The following is a 21,564-nucleotide window of genomic DNA, read 5'->3' as shown; positions in this document are numbered from 1 at the left end:
TCAGCTGTCTAGACCAGTTTCTTCATCTGTGAAATGGGAGTTGGACCAGAGGACTGCAGAGGTCTGTTTGATTCTAGTAGTCTATAATTCTCTAAGACATCACTTCCAGGAGATCTTCCTGTGATGATAGAAATGTTCTGTAACTGTGTTGTCCAAAACGGGAGCCACCAGCCACATGTGGCTCTTGAGCATTTTTGAGATGTGACTGATACAACCAAGGAACTTCCAGATCTTCATTGAAATTTGAATAGCTGCAGGTGACTAGTGGCTACCATATTGGGCCGTGTAGCTCTAAGATGAGGGAGGACGTTGATTGGAGAAAAAAAAAAGAAGGATAATATCATTGGAGACAATTAATGGAGGTCACAGGCAAATAATGCAAACTAGGATTAATATAAATGGTCTTGAATGTGCAGTGTTAGTCCCATTTTTGGGGGGCAGCCAAGAGTCCTACTGAAGCAGAGCTAACAGCAGGAATGAGATGGAAGGAGAAAGCTTTCAGAAGGAATGGAGACATGCGTCTGAGTGAGCTCCGGTAATTAAACCACCAGGGTAGCCAGGCGTGTTTCCCTGTCACCTTCTAACGCAGCTGGGAAGGGAGCTGAGTTTTCAGCAGCTCCTGGATCCTCCCTCCCCTCCTGCCCCTTATCCCCAAAACTAAAGGTGATGATATTTAGGCCAGATGAGGGCAAGGGCAGCCAGTGGACCCCAGGTGGGCCAGAGCCCTGGGGTTGACCTTTGGAGCTCTTCTGAGCGTGCAGGAACTCATGACAGCCCTGGGATGCCAGGCCCCCACAGCCAGTAATGCTTGCTCTGCTACAATGTTAATCCAGTTATTAAGATATCTCCTCCTTCCCCATGATGAAGGAGTCTATCCGAGAACAATCCAGCACAAAGCTGCCTGACCCAGAAGTCATCCAGTTCTGTATCTCCATCTTCAAACGCTCCAGGCTCCTGCTCAACAGATGGCGTCGATCAGCAGTTCATAGAGGCCTTCCACAGGGTGACCAAAGGGGGCTCCACCGAGGACTCCAGCCAGTACTACTGTGACAAGGTGGGTGAGCTTGGGTCCTGTGACCCAACCAGGATTCCCTGTGCCGTAAGGCACGTCACGGGCAGTTTAAGTAGTTAGAACTAAAAGAAGATATCTCCTCACCACCAGCTGGAGAGAGAAGTAACATAGTTGATCATTTTTGCAACGTTTTCCAGAATGATAATGGTGATGGCTACTTAGTTTTGATCCGCATCACGCCAGACGAAGATGGAAAATTTGGATTTAATCTTAAGGTATGTCGTGTGTCTTTATAAGGAAGTTGTGTGCTCTGGAGCAGTCTTTAGGTGGCTTTTAAACTTCCCCCAGGGGTGTGCTGCGTGCCTCAGTCTAATCTAAGGAAACTGGGGAGTTTTCTAATATGGCCCCAGAGCTGCCTGACACCAAGGACCTACTGTGTTCTTGGTGTTTGCTGTGCACTTCTTTATATCACCTTATAGCGTTCTTATAATCGGGGAAATTGGTGTTTTTGAACCCATCTTATAAATGCGTATACCGAAGCTCTGACATGACACACAGTCAGCAAGCAGACCTGCCTCCAGAAGAGGGGTTTTTCGGGGAGCCTGTCGGCATCACTAAAGCCAGTGAGAGAGAATAACAGTTCAAGTTGGAGGGACATTTACAGGGCCTTTCCCCATCTCTGCCTGCTTTTAGGCCGGGTCTGCAAACTGTGGCCCACGAGCCACATCCCATCTGTTTTTGCAAATAAAGTGTCATTGGAACACGGACATACCCATTCATTTACGAACAGTTTACAGCTACTTTGGCACTGGGGCAGAGCTGAACACTTGCGACAGAGGCCTCTCTCCCAGACCTAAAATATGTCCCCTCTGGCCCTTGGCAAAGCTGACTAACCCCTGCTCTAGAGCAGAATGAGGGCAGGTGGTCCCTGCTGCCCAAGCCCCAGCTGCCACCAGGCACTCCCCTTCCTGTACCCCAGCACCCTGCTGAGGCCCTGCCCTCACAGCCTGTGACTGTCTCTACAGCTTTTCTCTGCTACACGGAAAGCTCCCTTTGCAACAGCACTTCAAGGCTGTGCGTGCAGAGCCCTCTGGGGACGTTTGCATTTTTTAAAAGGAAGCACACCTGAGCGCACTAAAGGTTCGTGATGGCAGCGAGAGGCTTCTGAGCAGGCTTCTGGTTACCCCACTAGGCCCCGAGGGGTCAGGAACCTCGTGTGCTGAAAGAGTGCCAAGCCCTGGGATTAGAATAGGTTAAAGTGAAGTATGAGCCCCTCTTGTGTCTGCAAGTCTTTGTTGCTATGAGCTATTCAAGTGTTGTTGTTGTTGTTGTTTTTAATTTAACACGTTTATAGGGAGGAGTGGATCAAAAGATGCCTCTTGTGGTATCAAGGATAAACCCAGAGTCACCTGTAAGTTAACACATTTCATTATTTCCTACATGTTGTTTTCCGTTGAATCTAACATTTCTGTTTCTGTGTCCTGCTTCTTTGCCAGCAACAAAGAGTGTGTGTAAATGCATGCATAGAGATGGAAAGAAAGAATGGAATCCATGTTTTTTTTCCCAGAACTTTGCTGGTCAGTGTAGCACCAGCATTACCTGGGAGCTCATTAGAAATGCAGGATCTGGGGCGCCTGGGTGGTGCAGTCGGTGAAGCGTCCGACTTCAGCCAGGTCACGATCTCGCGGTCCGTGAGTTCGAGCCCCGCGTCGGGCTCTGGGCTGATGGCTCAGAGCCTGGAGCCTGTTTCCGATTCTGTGTCTCCCTCTCTCTCTGCCCCTCCCCCGTTCATGCTCTGTCTCTCTCTGTCCCAAAAATAAATAAATAAACGTTGAAAAAAAAAAAAAGAAATGCAGGATCTGGGGCGCCTGGGTGGCTCAGTCGGCTAAGCGTCCGACTTCAGCTCAGGTCACGATCTCGCGGTCCGTGAGTTCGAGCCCCGCGTCGGGCTCTGGGCTGATGGCTCAGAGCCTGGGGCCTGCTTCCGATTCTGTGTCTCCCTCTCTCTCTCTGCCCCTCCCCCGTTCATGCTCTGTCTCTCTCTGTCCCAAAAATAAATAAACGTAAAAAAAAAAAAAAAGAAATGCAGGATCTCAGGCCCTACCCCAGACCTCCTAAACCATTATCTGCATTTTTACCGAGATCTCTGGGTGATCGGTGTGCTCGTTAAAATGTAGCAGTACCCTCAAGAAAAGGAAACTGAGGCACAGAGTTTGCTGTTCTGCTCACTCTGGGCACATGGACCCACCATCCCACCACCACCACTCTGCCCTCTGCCTTCTGTCTCGGCTTCCTCGGGAGAGCATTTGCTTTTTTTCTAGAACAGGGTGCACCAAAGAGTCGCTGTGTCTCCTAAGAAAGTACCGGTTTGGAAGTTTTACTCTTAAGTGGTCCTTAAGCCTGCAGTTTACTTTTTCCTACTGTTATGGCCTCTTTGAATTTAGAGGGTCTCCATTCCTACACTAGTCAGTGTGCTGCTTCTCTGCGTGCTAGTTTCTGCCTTTGGTGTTACACTGTTTCTCCGATGCAAGATAGACCAATACTTTCAACTGACAGATCATTTTCTAACAGCACATCAAGAAAACAAAAGATCAGGAGCCTCACAGTACGTTACAGTACTTAAGTGAAGGTTGGCTACCAGAGAGAAAGGGCTTCAGTAATTGCCGTAGCCTTATTCTGAAAATGCTGCATAGCTTACGTCGTGACGAGCATCTTTTTCAAATCCCACAACCGGCGACCATGTCAGCCTAGTGGTGGATATAAACATAGTGGCAGTCGTCCCCGAGGGAGAAAAGAACTTGAACGTGGTCTTAAGTGTTTGGCTCCGAGAGCATCCGCGTTCTACCCTTGAGGATTGTGTTATGGTAACTGAAGAAACTCGCTTTTCCTCTCCACCCAGGCGGACACCTGCATTCCTAAGCTGAACGAAGGGGATCAAATTGTGTTAATCAATGGCCGGGACATCTCAGAACACACCCATGACCAAGTGGTGATGTTCATCAAAGCCAGCCGGGAGTCCCACACGCGGGAGCTGGCCCTGGTGATCAGGAGGAAAGGTAACCGCCACCACAGGAGAGGAACCGCGAGGCCTTCGCAAAGCAGGGCCCTCTCCGACCCATTTTGTGGTTTTGAAAATGTTGAGCCTAGGGCACCTGGGTGGCTCAGTCAGTTAAGCGTCTGACTTCGGCTCAGGTCACGATCTCACGGTTCGTGAGTTCAAGCCCCGCGTCGGGCTCTGTGCTGACAGCTCAGATCCTGGAGCCTGTTTCAGATTCTGTGTCTCCCTCTGTCTCTCTGACCCTCCCCCGTTCATGCTCTGTCTCTCTCTGTCTCAAAAATAAATAAACGTTAAAAAAAAATTTGTTTTAAAAAAAAAGAAAATGTTGAGCCTTGTAGCCAACATGGGAAAATCAAGAACCAGGATGTAGGACTTCTCGCTTGAGAAATGTGAAGCTCTGCCCACGCGGGGCCCAGCCCCTCCTGGCCAGTCCTCTGGAGGTAGGTGGGACCTACCCACCCCCTCGGTGCAGGACCTGAGCCCTGATTTCTTCCAGGCTGGCTCCCCCACATCCTGCACCTCTCTTTGCTGCCTGCGCCCCCCCCCCCGCCCGCCAGATGTTTGCATTTGGGGTCAGGGGGCAAAGGGTCAGGTTCTGTTTGAGTCAGTAAAGTAGAGTCAGGCAGGAGCCTGGCTGTCTCAGAGTGATCCTACCTCCACCTCTCCTGGGTTGAGGGACCTTCTTACCCAGTCTGTGCCTCCGTTCCCTCTGATGTAAAATAAGGGTGATAATAAATCACTCCATCACGGGCCTCTTTTGAAGATGAAATGCTTATCCTTGGAAAGCAATAGGATGCTTCCTGATGCCTGGTAGGCGCTTGAAGGATGGCCTCTGTTGAGTACCATTACTGTTCTTGTTGTTGTTGTTGTTGTTGTTGTTGTTGTTGTTGTTAAACAGTAAGCCGAGTCCTTGAATCCTTCTGCCCACTTCTAAAATACTGAAGGTGAATGGAATGTGTGACTCGAAGCCCTGGCCGCACTCTGTGTTCCAGCAGCACAGGTGTAGGCACAGCCCTAGACCCCCGCACACCGGGTTTCCCTCTGTTCCCTTACATCTCCAAGCCCAGAGCTGTGCCCTGCCAGCTCTCATCCCTCCTCCTCTGGGAGGCCTTACCGGATCACTCCAGGTCCCTCCCCGCTGCCCTCCCACAACCGCCCCATCCCCACTGAACCCCGATGCCACGCCCAGTCGCAGCAGGTGTTCAGGAGTGATAGTAGCTGATGTCTGTGCCACACCAGCAAAGGGCCTTGCACTGTGTAAACTGCTTTACATAACACTTTTGTAGGGTCTGTATGACATCTCCAAGTGAGGGAATGAGGAAACCTCGTCCGGAGAGGTTAAGTTGCCCCTCGGCCCATGATTGTGAAGGCTGCATGGAGGGAAACCAAGGTGTCCAGTGATTGGGGGTAGGCCTTCTCACACGATGCCCCGGGGCATGCTGGCCACCACAGGGGGCAGCAGTTCAGTACTCTGGCCAGCCGGGGAGGGGGATCCTCCACCAGCCCGGTTTGAGAAGCTGGCACTGGTTTGAGAGGCAGAAGATGGATGTTTGTAGACTCTTAGAGATAAAAGGGCAGTGCCACTGGTTGGCACTCTTGATTTCAGCTCAGGCCATGATCTCGAGGTTCGTTGAGTTCAAGCCCCACATCAGGCTCCACGCTGACCGTGCAGAGCCTGCTTGGAATTCTCTCTCTCTCCCTCTCTCTCTCTGCCCCTCCCCTGCTCGTGGTCTGTCTCTCTCTCTCTCTCCCTGTCTCTTTCTTGCTCTCTCTCAAATAAAAGTAAACATAGAAGTAAAAATGAATTGATGAAAGAAAAATAAACAGCACAGGGAGTAGCAGATCAAACAAATCACATCCTCACAAAACAGCAGAAGAGCTACGCTTCCCTGGTCTGTGAAAAGAATGTGGTCTTTCGGATCAGAGAGATGTGGACTGACTGGATTCCTTTGTGTCCTCCCGCCTCCGCCTGCCCCGAAGAGTCTGACACTTTGGACACTTTGGACAACTTCTTTAGCCTGATGGTCGATGTCCTCATCTGTAAAATGGGGACCGTGGCAGCTGGTTCAGCATTCGGTTCGACTATGTGGGCAAATGCAGACATTGTTTTCCTTCTCCTTTCTTATTGTCCTGAAGGCAATGGGGAGCCACTGAAGGCTTTTGAGTAAGGGAGTGACTTCCTTGGGTGGAAAGGGAAAATTCAGAGATGATCCCAAAGTTTCCATTTTGGGAGATCAGAGAAGAAAGTGGCGATGGACAGAAGGAGGCAGGTGAGAGTGGACAGGAAGTTAGTGTGGGGGGTAGGGTTGGGAGGGGACGTGGTTTGTCTTTACCCATACAAGTCTGATGTGAAGGGAGAATTTGTACTGAAGAGGGAGGACCAAACCCGTGGGAGGTGTTAGGACTAGATACATTTAGTAATAAATGTATTTAGGAGCCTCCTACCTAAAAATGTCCTTGAGGTAGAGGTTGCCGGACTCCGTGGGACAGTGCTGTCATAGTGTATCCAGGAAAAATGCATGTTTTAAGGGAGTAAATGAAAGGGACCTGAGAAAGAAGTGGGGGAGAGAAGAGATAGGTGGAAGAATAACCAGGTCAGAGAGAACATTCTTTCCCTTTCTCCTACCTTTGTCAAAAGGCTCTGAGTACAAAACGCCATCATTTAAAACTAGCCAGAAAGATTAGTATGTCATTTTGTATAATTAGCACTTACTGAATCACTCAAGAAGTGGTGTCTTTGGTGAAAATGATTACCATGTGCTTAATCACTTAATTAGCTGTTTTAAACTATCTGCATTCAGGTGTCATAAGTATAATTTTTTTTTGAGGAAACGGATCAGCGAGAGTGTTCTGCCCCTGCCAGACACCCTCTTTCTTGTCCATTACAGCTGTCCACTCATTCACTGACATCAGATCTGAAGATGAACTGAACCAGCTTTTCCCAGAGGCCATTTTCCCCACTTGTGCAGAGGGTGGGGACACCTTGGAGGGATCCATGGAACAGCTAAAGAAGGGCCTTGAAAGCGGGACAGTGCTGATCCAGTTTGAGGTAAGAGACCATGAGGGCTGAGGCCTGGGCCCGGGCCTCAGTGCCTCGATGGGCTGCTCAGTGGCTGCTGAGTCATCTGAGTCACCAGGCGGCCTGAGCTCATGGTGGGAACACAGGCGGAGCTCCGAGGGCAGGTGGCAGAGCAGGCCGGGAAGGCAGGGGATAGGACCACAGCTATTGCTGAACTCTACCTCACCCTCTTATCTAGTAACACTCGGTAGTCATGGAGAATCATGTCAGGAATCGAGGAGGAGGGACTCTGAGCGTATTTAGCTGCCAACACAAAACCTTGAAACACACAGCAGGAGAAGGTGCTGGAGAGGCAGTGTGAGTGAGCCCCGGAGGGGTGGTGGAGAAGGCCATCCCTGACCCCTGCAGACCCCCTCCGTAGTTCGGAGCAGGTCGTGTCATCCCAGGAAGGCAGAGTGGCTGGCCTGCCCAAGTCCCCTGGACCTGTGTGAACAGGAGTAGGAACAGAGTCAGACCCTGTCGTCCTTCCCCAGGAGGGGCCTCGAATCACAGAAATGAGACCATTGACAAAGACACATGCAGAGCCCCCACAGAACAGGGCAGAAACAAAGGAGATTTGGCTTTTAAGTCCATTGTATTGATCACTAACAGTGAAAATGGAATGTGTTTATCTTCCACATTTGTTAGAAGTAGAAGAAGAGGAGTTCATGCAATAAAACAGAAGAGCACAAAGAAGCCTAAAGTAGACCGTTACGAGAAAATAGGGGGTGCCTGGCTAGCTCAGTCAGTAGAGCATACAACTCTTGATCTTGGGGTTGTGAGTTCAAGTCCCATGTCAGGTGTGGATATTATTTAAAAATAAAATCTTTAAGGGGTGCCTGGGTGACTCGGTGAGTTGAGTATCCAACTTTGGCTCAGGTCATGATCTCATGGTTCTTGGGTTCAAGCCCCACGTCAGGCTCTATGCAGACAGCTCAGAGCGTGGAGCCTGCTTCAGATTTTGTGTCTTCCTCTCTCTCTGCCCCTTCCCCGCTCACACATACACACAAACTCACTCTCTCTCTCTCTCTCTATCTCGAAAATAAATAAATATTAGAAAAATTAAAATCTTTAAGAAGTGCCTGGGTGGCTCAGTCGGTTAAGCGTCTGACTCTTGATTTTGGCTCAGGTCATGATCTCATGGTTCATGAGATAGAGCCCTGAGTGGGCTCCCCTCTGACAGTGTGGAGCCCACTTGGAATTCACTGTCTCCCTCTCACTCTCTGCCCTTCCCCCACTCTTCTCTCTCAAAATAAATAAACTTTAAAATTAAAATCTTAAAAAATATAAAATAGATCATGATTAACGACAACATACACAGTCTGGATTCACAAATTAGGAAAGAGTCCCAGATCAGATTCAAAAGCACAAGTCAGCCATAGCAAGGGAAAAGTCACAGAAGCAAAACTAAGAAGGTTGTTTGTCAAATGCATGTGATCGCATATTGACTCAGGAAAGCTTGAGTAATGTGAACACAAAACAGGAAAGAATGCAAAGTGAAGAAACTTAAGCAAAAGAAAAGTTTATGATGGTGTAAGGAATAGAATGTAAATAAAATAGATTATTAGAGCAGTGTGAATCTGAACAACAGTAGAAAATAAAAACCCACAAGTGAAAGGTGATGATAATTGACCCCACCCTGGAAAACAAAATATAGCTCCCTATTGTGTGGAAATGAAAGCTGGGTAAGAGAGTAGGAATAATCTAATTACTTGGGTAGAAGTGATAGATATATACTGAGTATCTACAAAGAGAAATAGCCCTTTTTTCCAGTGTCCTGCAAGAGGCTCTATTGGCTTAAGTTCAAAATTGAAATATACATTTTAAACACTGTAAAACTCAACATTTTAAAACCCTCGCCAAAATAATTGAAACAAGGAGAAGGTAAAAGCCAGTTACAGAATATGGGTTTTATCTGTATTGGGCATTGGAGGGGATGGGAAAGGTGGGGGAGTGGGGGGCGCCATGGAGGCATTGATTCATTCAGCAAGTGTATATTAGGTATTTCATTCATTTCAGCAAGCGTATATTAGGTATTTACCATGTGCCGAAACCAGTAGATCAGGAGCACAATGAGGGGAAGGGAGGGTTTCTGGTCCCAAGGAGCTTACGGTCTAATATCTGGGGGATGTATCATGAGTCCCAGAAACCACTGAAGACCAAGGTAGGACAAGCTTTCCTTATGTAGGATGTATGCTCTGTAGGAACTGGAGGTAAGGGGGTTCCAGGAGGTCCGCTGGGGTGAGATATATTGATAGAGAATGGGTGGGATTAAGTGTGGAGGGAAGGTCGTTCCAAGAAGGTCACAGCCTGAGTGCAGACTAAGTTCCTAAGGTGTCAGGTAGCACAGGGAACCAGACCTCCCCGAGTTGAGCAATGCAACACGGAGTCCTGGGAGAGTCTCCAGGCGATGGAAGTCCTTCCAGTGCGCACCATTTGTCCCTGATCAGATTGTCCACAAGGAGGCACTGTGGGCTCCCAAAGAGGGAACAAGAGCTTGACTGTGGTTCTGAAACCGTGCTCCAGAAAACCCCCTCCACTCAGCTGCCTCCACTTTCGTTATTCATATGGGAATCCCACAGAAGATCTTCCTTACATGCTGTTCACTGAACTTCACTAAGAAGTTTATAAATACTTGAGTGAGAAGTACCCACTATCCCTGTGGTTCTGAGGAGTGTCTCTCCAAGGGTGATACCCTCACCACCTGCATATGGCCTGAGGAGCATGTTAAGTGGGGCCCCGCCCACAGCTGCTGGGTCAGCCCTACTAGGTGCTGCTGCTCTGCACAAGATCCGCAGGAGGATTTAGTGCACAAAGTGATCTAAGGGATGACAGAGAAGAGATTGTACCAGAACCCCTGTACCACTGTTACCCGCCCGAAGTGGGTATATAGGGTGTAGAGTTGGACTGTAACATGAGGAATGGAGAACACAGAAATCTTAGGGTTAAAGTTTAGTATCTACACACTTCATTTATATATTTTCTAGAAATTGAGTAAGGAAACCATCTTTGTAACTAATATCTTTTGCAGAGGAGAGAACACCAGAGCTGCTCTGTGATGGAGCTGGTGGGGTACATGGAGCCCTGCCTCTTCAGTCTCCCCACACTGCCCCCCAAGGAGCCCTAGAGTGTGGGAAGTAATGTAACAGTCCAGGTTATGGGGGGTGGGGGGGGGGAGGAGATGTCTCCCACAGCTGCTAGAGTGGAGGGATGCTCAAGGAAGCCAGATCAGACAGGAAACCACTACAAAGGGAAACCTTTAATTGAGCACTTAGTATGTGGCACATGCTTTATGTGCCCCACCTCACAGAACTGTTATCCCCACTGTGTAGATGAAGGATCAGATCTCAGAGAGCTTAGTGCACAGTAAATGGTTCAGCCTGATTGGAATCCGACAGGCTCACTCAGGAGCTTGTTCTCTGAACAGCTGTACAGCGTTTGGAAAAAGTGCTGTCTATGTGTGGGGCTTGTTTTCCGTATAGTATGGCATCAGAGCTAGGAGAGATCTGAGAAGCAATCTAGCCACACAGAGGCAGACTTTAAATCCTGGGTCTGTCACTCACTTCCTGTGTGACCTCAGGTGGTACGTCCCTTCACCTCTCTGTGCCCTCTACTTCCGCAGCTCTAAATTGGGTAGCTCATGGGTTGGTTGTAAGGGTTCGATGAGATAAATGCTCAGTGCGTTGTTTAGCACATGCTAAGGATGCGATAAAAAGTAACAACTATTATTATTTCTAAAAAAACATGCTCAGTCTCCGTACAGGAAGTGGTGGTGTCGGCTGGGCTTGGAAGGCTGGGGTGTCTAACTCCAGAGTCTTGGCTGTTCTGGTTTTTCCACCTGTTCCTCCGGGACCATCAGCATGTCTAATGGGGGCTGTGCTCTGGACAGAAGCAGAAAGAAGAGGCTGGTCCTTAGCAGGTGCCCATGCCCCCCACTCCATGTTGCCAAGGGCCTGCCCTGGGGGAGCTGGACCATAGATGGAACCCCTCCTGTGATGGCTAGCTGGTTTTCAGCAAAGCTCGTTTTGAAGAATTTTTTCATTAGGGGATTCCCCATCCCTCCCATGGCTTTTGGTAAACAATTGCTAATGTGTTCCAGAGAGCATGTGGTCCCAGCTGTAATAAAATCACGCTTAATGATAATTAGCATTTCTGTAGCACTTTGGAATCTGCCAAGTGTATTTCACATATGTTGTCTCTGTTGATTCTCACAACTTTAGGATCACGCCTTTGTAGACGGAGAAAATGAGACTTGGGGGTTGGGGACTTGCCTTGTGTCAAATAGCTGGTTGTTGGATAGAGGTCAGATTAGAATCTGTGTTAAAGCCTAGTTAGTGTCAGAACTCACCACTGCCGGGTGCCAGCCAGCTGCTCACCCAGCCCCCAGTCTGAGCCCTTCCCTCTGGGAGCTACACCGCCTGAGCTACTCTGTGTGACCGATTGGCATCAAACTGCCTGAATACTCTACCTGGTTCAGCCAAGGTAGGGCGTCACTCTGTCTCATGTAAAGGAGAAGATTTGGGGTTCGCAAGGCCCCCAGTCTTTCACCACCTCCAGGATGTCTTTCGTTAAGGAACTCATTAAGTCTGCCCCAGGTTCATTCCTTCCTGAATAAAATTTGTGGCTCATTTCATGCTTTCCCTGAGTTGGCCTTTCTGTGTAAGCAAGGGAAGGGGTGTCCTTTGAGAACCAGCTTCCCAGGTAAGGACAGTTGTGCCCATCCTCATCCAGTGACCAGGTGACCTGCAACTTCCCTGCCTCCTTGTCCAGTTAAGACTTATTCAGAGGCTTTTGGGGTGGGGTTGATCGGAAATGAACATCTGTCCTCCGGCCCTTTCCACGCTGGTAAGGGCAGCATCTACAACACTCCACCAGAGACCATGTCCGGCTCAGATACCCCACCCATCCCACCTCGCTTTCCTCCTTTACCAAAGCCGGAACTCGTCTTCTTCTCTCTCCTAACCCTTTTTTCCTGAACTCCCTCCTACATCGCCCTTAGAGGAAGCATCCAGTGGTGTCAAAACAAGTGACTCACTGGCTCCTGTGATTACTATAAAAGTTGATTTGGAAGGACCAAGGTAGCTGAAGACTTAATGAGAGGTTTAAATTGACACACGTAGAAATTAGTGAAGGCAATTATACCTTCAAGATTAGAATTCATACCTTAGAAAAAAGCATGTAAGAATTTTTCCAGATAGTTTTTTTTTTTTCTTTAAGGAAAGTATGCTGTGATGTGTGAAATAGCAGGAGCAGGTGTGAGGGCTTCACATTTCAAATGCCAGATGCCCATTTAAAGGAAGGGGCACCCCAGTTTATTATCATGTATTTATGTATGAAAGAATACCTGATCCCAAAGGGTGGGATCTGCATCTGGGACTGTGTATTTAAAGTAGCACTATTGGGGGGCGCCTGGGTGGCTCAGTCAGTAGGGCGTCCGACTGTCTGCTCAGGTCATGATCTCACGGTTTGTGAGTTCAAGCCCTACGTTGGGCTCTGTGCTGACAGCTCAGATTCTGTGTCTCCCTCTCTCTCTGCCCCTCCCCCACTCACGCTGTCTCTCTCTCTCTCTCTCTCTCTCTCTCTCAAAAATAAACATTAAAAAAATTTTTTTGCTAAGGGACACCTGTGTGGCTCAGTCGGTTAAGCGTCTGACTTTGGCTCAGGTCATGATTTCACAGTTCGTGAGTTTGAGCCCCACCTTGGGCTCTGTGCTGACAGCTCAGAGCTTGGAGCCTGATAAGGATTCTGTGTCTTCCTCTCTCTCTCTCTCTCTCTCTGTCTCTCTCTCTCTCTCTCTCTCTCTGTCTCTGTCTGTCCCCTCCCCCACTCGTACTCTATCTCTCTGTCTCAAAAATAAATATTAAAAAAAAATTTTTTTAAGTAGCACTATTGGGGTACCTGGGTGGCCTAGTTGGTTATGATCAGGTCATGATCTCATAGTGAGTTTGAGCCCCACATTGGGCTCTCTGCTATCTGTCAGCCCAGAGACCACTTTGGATCCTCTGTCCCCGCCTCTCTCTCTGCCCCTCCCACACTTGCTCACCCACGTGTGTTGTCTCTCTCTCTAATTAAATAAAGTTAAAAAAAAATAAAGTGGCACTATTGAAGGTCGTCAAATCACTAGCAGTCGTGTTAGTTTATTTCAGCAAACCCTCATAGGAATGTAGAAGGAGGTTCCAGGTCCCCTCCAGCATCCCTTGCCCTCTGACTGGGTCAGATACAAGGGAAAGGGAAAGTCCCCGGTGTAGACGGACTGCCCCTGAGTAGTAAATTAGGTCTACAAAGTGCTACTGGGGAAACAGCCTCTCAAGGCCCTCATGGAAAATGAGTTGCTCTTATCTTAATTGTATGGCTCCCATGACACCTCTTGTCAGGCTTTCCTCGGTGGTTTGCTCCCTTTGTTCAAAGCTGCAGATCCGTTGTTCATTCACTCTACAAATGGTGATTGAGCACGCACTTTGTGCCAGGTGCGGTGCTGGCCTAGGGTTTATGGTGATGAACTCAGCAAACAAGACGCCTGCCTTCATGAAGACCACAGTTGGGTGCTTGATGCAGGAAGTAGGCTGTAAGCAGCTGTTTGGAAAGTCCTTGCCTTCCAGTAGATCCTGGTCATTGCTGAAGCCATGAAAGGGAGTCTTTTTTTTTTTTTTTAATTTTGTTTTAATGTTTATTTATTTTTGAGAGAGAGAGAGACAAAATGCAAGTTGGGGAGGGACAGAGATAGAGACACACACAGAATCCAAAGCAGACTCCAGGCTCTGAGCTGTCAGCACGGAGCCAGACGCAGGGCTCAAACCCACGAGCTGTGAGATCACAACCTGACCCGAAGTCGGACGCCCAACTGACTGAGCCACCCAGGCGCCCCTTTCTTGTTTTTTTAAAGTGTATTTATTGTGAGAGAGATACAGCGAGTGCACGTGGGGGAGGGAGAAAGGAAGACGGGGGACAGAGGATCCGAAGAGGGCTCCATGCTGACAGCAGAGCACCTGATGCAGGGGTCAGACTCACAAACCGTGAGATCATGACCTGAACCCAAGTCAAATGCTTAATTCACTGAGCCACCCAGGCTCCCTGAAAGGGAGTCTTTCTACTGTTTGATCTCTCCTTACCTATTGCCCCTTCAGCTCCCCCTCCTTTTTTTTTTCCCTGTCTTTTCCTTTTTCTTCTGCCTCCCTTGGGTTCTCAGCCTCCAGGAATTCTCCCTTTCTCTGGGTGATAGAATGCTTGCTTCCCCTGTGTGGGGCCTTGCCAGCATCCACCAGGGTCGGAGCCCATTAAGTGTCCAGACACTTCATCTGAGGATTGTGACCAGATTTCACATCTGTGGTTGGGCCAGAAGTCTGAAGAGATCAGAGTCCTCTCCTGATACCCTCTCTCTAATATTAGAAGACTTTTTCGAAGAAGAAATGTTTAAATGGGAAACCTGTGTCATCTTACCCACCCCAGCGGTACGGCACTAGAGAGGTCCAGCCTCTGCTGTGCCGCTTTCTGTCTTTGGAAGCTAGAGCCAGTGATGTAGGCACTAATTTAAATATGGTTGTTCCAGAACAACCCTTTCTCAGCTGATTTTTTATAATTTTTAGCCCTAAGTTTCACAGCTTTTTAGAACTACACTCTGATGAGACCAAAGCACTTTAGGACTTAAAAATCAATAGTTTTTAATAAAACTAAGTGATCTTCTAACCGTCTGTCCCTGGGACTCTTTCTCCAGCCTCCCGGCCCCTCTCATTCTAGGGCAGAATTGCCAGGGTCTGTAACTGGGAGCTCTTGCCCACCTCACACACCTTTAGCCTGGGAATAACAAAGCCAAGCATATTTTTACAATGAGTAGTTCTTGAAAGAGCCTTGTCTTAATTACGGCTGATGGTCTTTAATTCCTTTCCCTCCATCCATGAGCCTTCCAGAAAGATCTACATGGGTTTCCAGCATCTCACTTTCTACTCTGAACCACCCTTCTCCAAGCTACTGAGTAGCCTGCTGAGTAGCTCCAAGCCTGCTGAGTAGCTCACAAGATCTGGAGAAAAAGTCAGTAAAGTAAAGGAAACCAAAAACCCAACTCTTAACACCTTCAGAAACTAGAACTGAAGCAGTTTAGCAGAATTAGGGCTCAGTGCTCACCTTGCAAGGCAGACATGAATATGAGTGTGTTGTACTTTCTAAAGGCCCCAAAAATCATATCCCTGTTCACCCAGCTTTTTGTAGAATTTAATTTTATGTGTACATTTCTTCTGGGTTTTTTCTCAGTCATTTGAATTTAAGAAATAATTTGCATTGTAATAACTCAAGTAATTTAGAAATAGCCAAAGTATAATTATCTCCTGACTCCCATATTCTTTAGCTTCTTCCTCTTTGTTACTATTTACAAATAACAATCTGATGCCTGTCCTTCCATACTTGTTCCAGTTCTCATGCCGAGATGTGTTATATACATAAGTGCACACACATATACGTTATACACATGTGTGTGTGTGTGCTGTTGTATATAAAAGATCACCACTGTATTCTGTAACTTGCATTACTTTTTTTTTTAAGATTTAAACAGATTTTTCTTAATGTTTATTTTTGAGAGAGAGCATGCGAATGGGGAAGGGGCAGAGAGAGAGGAAGACACGGGATCTAACACAGGCTCCACGCTGTGAATTGTCAGCACAGAGCCCAATGTGGGGCTCAAATTCAAGAACCACGAGATCATGACCTGAGTGAAAGCTGGACACTTAACTGACTGAGCCACCTAGGCGCCCCAAGATTTTATTTTAAAGTACTCTCTACACCCAACATGGGGGTTGAACTCACAACCCTGAGACCAAGAGTCTCTTGCTCTACTAACTGAGCTAGCCAGGTGCCCTTATAACTTGCATTCTTCAGAATAGATGAATGAATATCTTTCCAAACCTGTAGTTTAATCTTTTTATTACACATAATTTTGTGGTATGACTGTACCATAATTTAAGTCAATACCTCTCCCTGTTGGGAAATGTTCAGGCTGTTTCCAGTTTTCTAATAAAAAAAAAATGCTTTGCTGTAGATAAATTTCTTTGATATGTATCTTTAGGCATTTCTGTCAGATAAAGCCCGGGGAGTGCACATTTAAAAATGTTTAAACACTGCTATTTTATTTTTTATTTTAGTACCTTGACAATCTTATCAACAGATCATTACTGCTGAGATACATTTATATACTTATTGTAATTAAAGCCTTTTGCTGGATCTGTGCTTTTCTGTTAGACCATCTCAAGTTGATTACATTTATGCTTTTATTTGGAAAAAAAAAATCCTTGAACCTCCGGCTTAGCTTTACTGATTATATTCACTTAATTGGATTTTACCTCTATGCAGTTAGTCAGAACCAAAATGTCATTTGGGGAAATTTGACTCAGATATTTTCCTTACAGTATCAAACCAAACCTTCCAGTAAATCCTGAATTTATTTCTAGAATGCTCTCTGTCCATTAAAGCTGTCAGACCTTTAAGAAGTTGTTCACTGGTGGGGCACCTGGGTGGCTCTGGGCTGAGTGGCTGACTCTTGACTTTGGCACAGGTCATGATGCCACAGTCCTGAGATCAAGTACTGTGTGGAGCCTGCTTAAGATATTCTCTCTTTCTCTTCCTCTCCTTCTCCCTCACCCCTTCTGTTCCTTTGCCCCTCCTTCGCTCAAGCACATGGGTGAACTCTCAGGCTCTCTCAAAAAAAAAAAAAAAATTCAGGGGCTATTTGTTGCAAACTGAAATTGTGAAGATCAGTAGCTGAGCTGGAGGAGAGATTGCAAATTCTAAACATTTGGTAAACATATAAGACATGACACAATTGTTGTTGCCAAAAATCCTGATGCTAATTTTCTCCTAATGATTGCTATGCAGTTTGTTTATTTAATTAAAAAGAAAAAAAGAGGGGTGCCTGGTTAGCCCTGTCAGTTAAACATCCAACTTTGGCTCAGGTCATGATTTCACAGTTCATAGGTTCAAGCCCTGTATCAAAGTCTGGGCTGATGTCTCAGTCTTTCTCTCTCCACCCCTCTCCCACTTGCACTCTCTCTCTCTCTCCCAAAATAAATAAATAGACTTAAAAAAAAAAAAAAGAACCAATAAGAGGAAAACAGATTCACAGAGGCCAATTTACACAACAAAAAATACAAGTTGCAAAAATATTGGGGGGAAACTACTGTCCAGCCTTCTTATTCAAATTGCAAACACCTTTTAGTTGATGATTTGGCCGCAATTTAGTGGATTAGCAATTCTCATACACACCTGTAGGGCAACTTGATTATATGTATCAAAATCCATAAAAATATGTTTTGATATACTAATTCTTCTAAAAGTTTATGAGTAAAAACATTGAAAACCCCCTAATCAAAAGTAAAGTAAAAGTTAAATTATGAGAAACTATGATCCAGTAAAAATCATTTTATGTAAAGAATATTTAGAATATTTAATGGCACAAGGACCTAGACACTCTATAATAAGTAGGAAAAAACAGGCTTCAGGCTTCAAAATTATGGTAGTATTTCCCGGAATACTTCTTATGGGATGTGAGGTCCTCCATGGCCAAATTAGCTTGAGAAATGCTTAGCTAATCAGAATTAAATAAGCTTAAGTACTGCAAGGTTGAGCTTCTTGGAGATTCATAGAACATACGATGGCTTATATTTTCCAAATTTCTCTGACCTTGAAACTTTTTTTTAATGTTTACTTATTTTTGGGAGGGAGAGAGAGAGAGAGAGCACGAGGGGAAGGACAGAGAGAGAGGGAGACACAGAATCCGAAGTAGGCTCCAGGCTCTGAGCTCAGAGCCTGACACGGGGCTTGAACTCACGAACTATGAGATCATGACCTGAGCTGAAGTCAGATGCTTAAGCAACTAAGGCACCCACGTGCCCCTGACCTTGAAACTTTCTAAGGAATACCTATTAGTATCTTTCAAAACACTGGGGTTCCATAGAACATAGTATAGGAAATGCTAATTTGTAATTCAGTCTTATTTTTTGTTTTTAAAAATGTACATCTGTGTCTTCTCTGTTTATATGTGTACTTATGTTTATTTGTATACATAGAAAACTGGAGAAAAAAATGTGAAAAGGGTTCCCTTGGGTTTGTGAAATTACTGATAATTTTTTTTCTTTATACTAGTCTGAATTTCCCAGATATTCTAAGGGAAGAAAAGGTTGCTTCCAACATTGAGAGAAAGTTGTATTGTTTGTAAACTTTCATAAAACCACAGTGACTAGTATTTCACTCTCTAGCTCAAAGTGTGAGAAACAGTTGTGTGAAAAAACTCTAGGGCAGGAGGAAACTGGGAAGGAATGGATGTGTCTGTGGTCTTTGTGGGGTTTCCCTGGTGTATACTTATCCCCGGACTCATCAAGGTGTGTACATTAAATATGTACCACTTTTTACATGACAGTCATACCTCAGTGGAGTGTTCTCAAAGGAAGAGAAAACTCTAGCATTGAGTCAGATCTGAATTCAGCCTCCCGTTGGTGATTGTGAGCCAAGGTATTTAATCTCTCCTCCTTGCTTGCAAAAGAAGGGTCCTCTTAGTACCTCTCACACAACCGTTGTCAGAATCACATCACGCACTGCACAAACATGTAATAGGGGCTTATAGATGTGCAAAGATGGCTTAATTGGGTTTTTTGCTAGTTATTATATTGTACAGCAAAGATACCTCTTAAATGAAGTTTACTACGTATTGGAAGAAATGTTTTTACTGTGCAAACATACTTCTGAGAAGATGAATGAAATGCTCTTGTTCTTCAGCTAAGAACCCGGTTCACTCCATTGAACTGGAGAGAAATGTTTTTAGACTAATAAAATGGTTTCCATTGAACTTTGAGTCAGAATTCTTTTCTTTCTCGACTTGCTTTTATCATTTGTCAAATAACTGTCAAAAAGACAAGATTTTACTTACCATGATCCATTATCTATGACTCACACCCCTTCCTGTGACTTTTTTCCCCCCAAAGATCCTCATGTTAAAAAAAAAAAAATTAGTGAGTTTAGTCAGTTTCTCATGGGATTGTAGAATTTCTTATTGGGAAGAGTTTTCTTTTAAAACATAGCACCTAATCACTTTTAAATGTTAAGATTTAGTGACACGAGTGGTAGACTTTATTGTTAAAAGTATGATTCCATGCTCCCTCCATAGCTGTTTTTTGCAAGGTTGGTTTTTTTTTGTTTGTTTTTTCTCCCCCACTTCTGTATTTGTTATGTAGCAACTCTACAGAAAGAAGCCCGGTCTGGCCATCACGTTTGCAAAGCTGCCTCAAAATTTGGACAAAAACCGCTATAAAGATGTGCTGCCTTGTGAGTACCCGGTGTGAATGCTTCCTTCTCTCCCCCACCCCCCACCCCCAACACGCTGAGATAATGTTTCCCTTTTTAACACAGATTGTCTGGTATTCTGGAACGATTTTCAGCGTGTCTGTAAACACCACCATTTTTACTGCCGCCATTTCAGACTCTGAACAGTTGGGGAATAGTGTTTATGCTAATGAGGCAAAGCTGTGGATGGGGTTGGGGACTGAACTCTTGTTTCCTTGGTCCGATAAAAATAATGCTCAGGATAATTGGTAAATTTGTTTCTCCCCCACAGATGACACCACCCGGGTATTATTGCAGGGAAATGAAGATTATATTAATGCGAGTTATGTGAACGTAAGTCAAGAATCTGGATAATAAGAGCCCACTGATCACTGTAACAAGCATGAATGGTATGGGTGGTGCTTTGCAGTTGACCAAGTGCTCTCCTGTTCACCCCCTCCTTTCAGCACCCCAGCAGCCATTGAGGGAAGGCAGAATAGTCTTTTTACAGAGGACAAAACTAAGGTTCAGAGAGATTAAATAATTTGAAAAGTCACAAAGCTAACAGAAGGTGAGACCAAAACTCAGATTCTGTGTCTCTGACTCCCATCGTCCACATGCCTTCTGTCTTGAACTGCTGACATTTTTGTGGGGGTTTTTTTGTTGTTTGAGGTTTTTTTGTGGGGGTTTTTTTTGGTTTGGGGGAGGTTTTTTGTTTGCCGGTGGTGCGCTTGTAACTTTCTGTGTTTCCCTCCCCCCTGCCATGTTATTACTGTACATCCCACCTAAAAATAAGGGAGAAAAAAACCACTTGTGCGTGTAACCTAAAAAGAAAACATAAAAAATTTCACATGTTGTGGGAAAAGCATTCATTCGACCCTGAAAATGAATCTTGGGCAACTTACTTGGCCTCTCTGAACCTCATTTTCTTCATTTAAACCAGGGGTCAGCACACTTTTTCTGTAGAGGACCAGATAATATTTCAGTCTTTGCAAGCTGAGGGAAAATGGAGGCTATTACTTAAGTAGTTATATAACCATTTAAAATGCAACCATGTAAAAATATTTTTAAAACACTCTTAGCTTGCAAAGTGGCAGTCAGATTTGGCCCTCAGGCCAAAGTTTGCCAACCCTTGACCTACATGAACAGATGATTTCTCAAGTTCTCAAGTTATAGCAAAATATCAAAAACTACCCTAATAAAGATGGGTGTTATCAGTGATTCCATTTATCCCAAAACATCTATGGAATTCATTGACCCTCACTTCAACATTCCTGGTGCCTTGAAGGCAGAGCATCAGATTTGGTGAGGTCAGCAGGATCACGTAATCTGGTGTCTTTACAGGGAAATTGGGGAACTGAGACCAGGGTTGAAGAAGCCATTAACCCAAGCATCAACCAAACCATGAATTGAGTGCCTCTGTGTACCCCACCTAAGAATGAATGAATCACAGTGTCACTTGAAAGTTCAGCAGGTTCTGACTTTTTTCATAGAAATGACTCTGTTCAGAGGGAAGAAGTAAAAGCAGAGCAGGATGGGAGGAGGGATACTGAGGACAGTTGAAAACATTTTGATGTTTAACATTAATCAACTCAAATAACTGTGGGAGGTGATGGATGTGATCATTAACTTGATTGTGGTGATCATTTCACAATATATGCATACATCAAACCATCATGTTGTATACCTTAAATAATGTGCAATTTTTATTTGTCAGTTACACTTCAATAAAGCTGGGTGGGGGGAAGGATTGATCAACTCGATGACACGGGCATTGGAACCCTGCAGAAAGCAAAGTGCAGCATAGTGCTGGTATAAGGCTGTATGGTCTATGCTTCAAAGAAAAGCAAGTAGATTTTGATAGAAAGCCCTGTGTGGGGAAAGATTTGGGCATGAAGATTGGTATGAATGGCTGAAAATGCAGATGGCCAATTTGATATAGCAGTAAAGATCATTCAAACTCTTCTGCCGTCTTGTAGGTACATTTCTGATTATTGCCTACTGAGTGTCACATAGCTTTATCTTAAGTAGTTAATGCTAGTATTATTGTCAAGTATCTTTCAAGGATTTTTAAAAATGGCTTTTTCTTTGATTTTTCTTATTGGCTGTACATTGACAGAATATTCTGGTGTGATGTCC

The 21,564-nt window shown here is 45.5% G+C and overlaps 1 protein-coding gene across 7 annotated transcripts in view; it reads left to right on the top strand.

Annotated features, from left to right (window-relative positions):
* Positions 1-21,564, top strand: part of PTPN3 (protein tyrosine phosphatase non-receptor type 3) — a 150,390-nt gene that overhangs the window by 116,112 nt on the left and 12,714 nt on the right. For 6 of the 7 annotated variants that reach the window (XM_019816304.3, XM_023242550.2, XM_045043569.1 and 3 more), the window contains 7 exons: positions 868-1,054; positions 1,210-1,287; positions 2,367-2,423; positions 3,912-4,068; positions 6,959-7,119; positions 19,338-19,428; positions 19,718-19,779. In XM_019816304.3, coding sequence (XP_019671863.2) covers positions 868-1,054; positions 1,210-1,287; positions 2,367-2,423; positions 3,912-4,068; positions 6,959-7,119; positions 19,338-19,428; positions 19,718-19,779 — 793 coding nt within the window. The remainder of the gene's footprint in view (positions 1-867; positions 1,055-1,209; positions 1,288-2,366; positions 2,424-3,911; positions 4,069-6,958; positions 7,120-19,337; positions 19,429-19,717; positions 19,780-21,564) is intronic. The other variant, XM_045043568.1, reaches the window with a different exon arrangement.

This window comes from Felis catus, chromosome D4 (assembly GCF_018350175.1).
Source record: "Felis catus isolate Fca126 chromosome D4, F.catus_Fca126_mat1.0, whole genome shotgun sequence".
NCBI lineage: Eukaryota > Metazoa > Chordata > Mammalia > Carnivora > Felidae > Felis > Felis catus.
The sequence above is the reverse complement of the archived record's forward strand: the minus strand, read 5'-3'. Positions and strand labels throughout refer to the sequence as shown.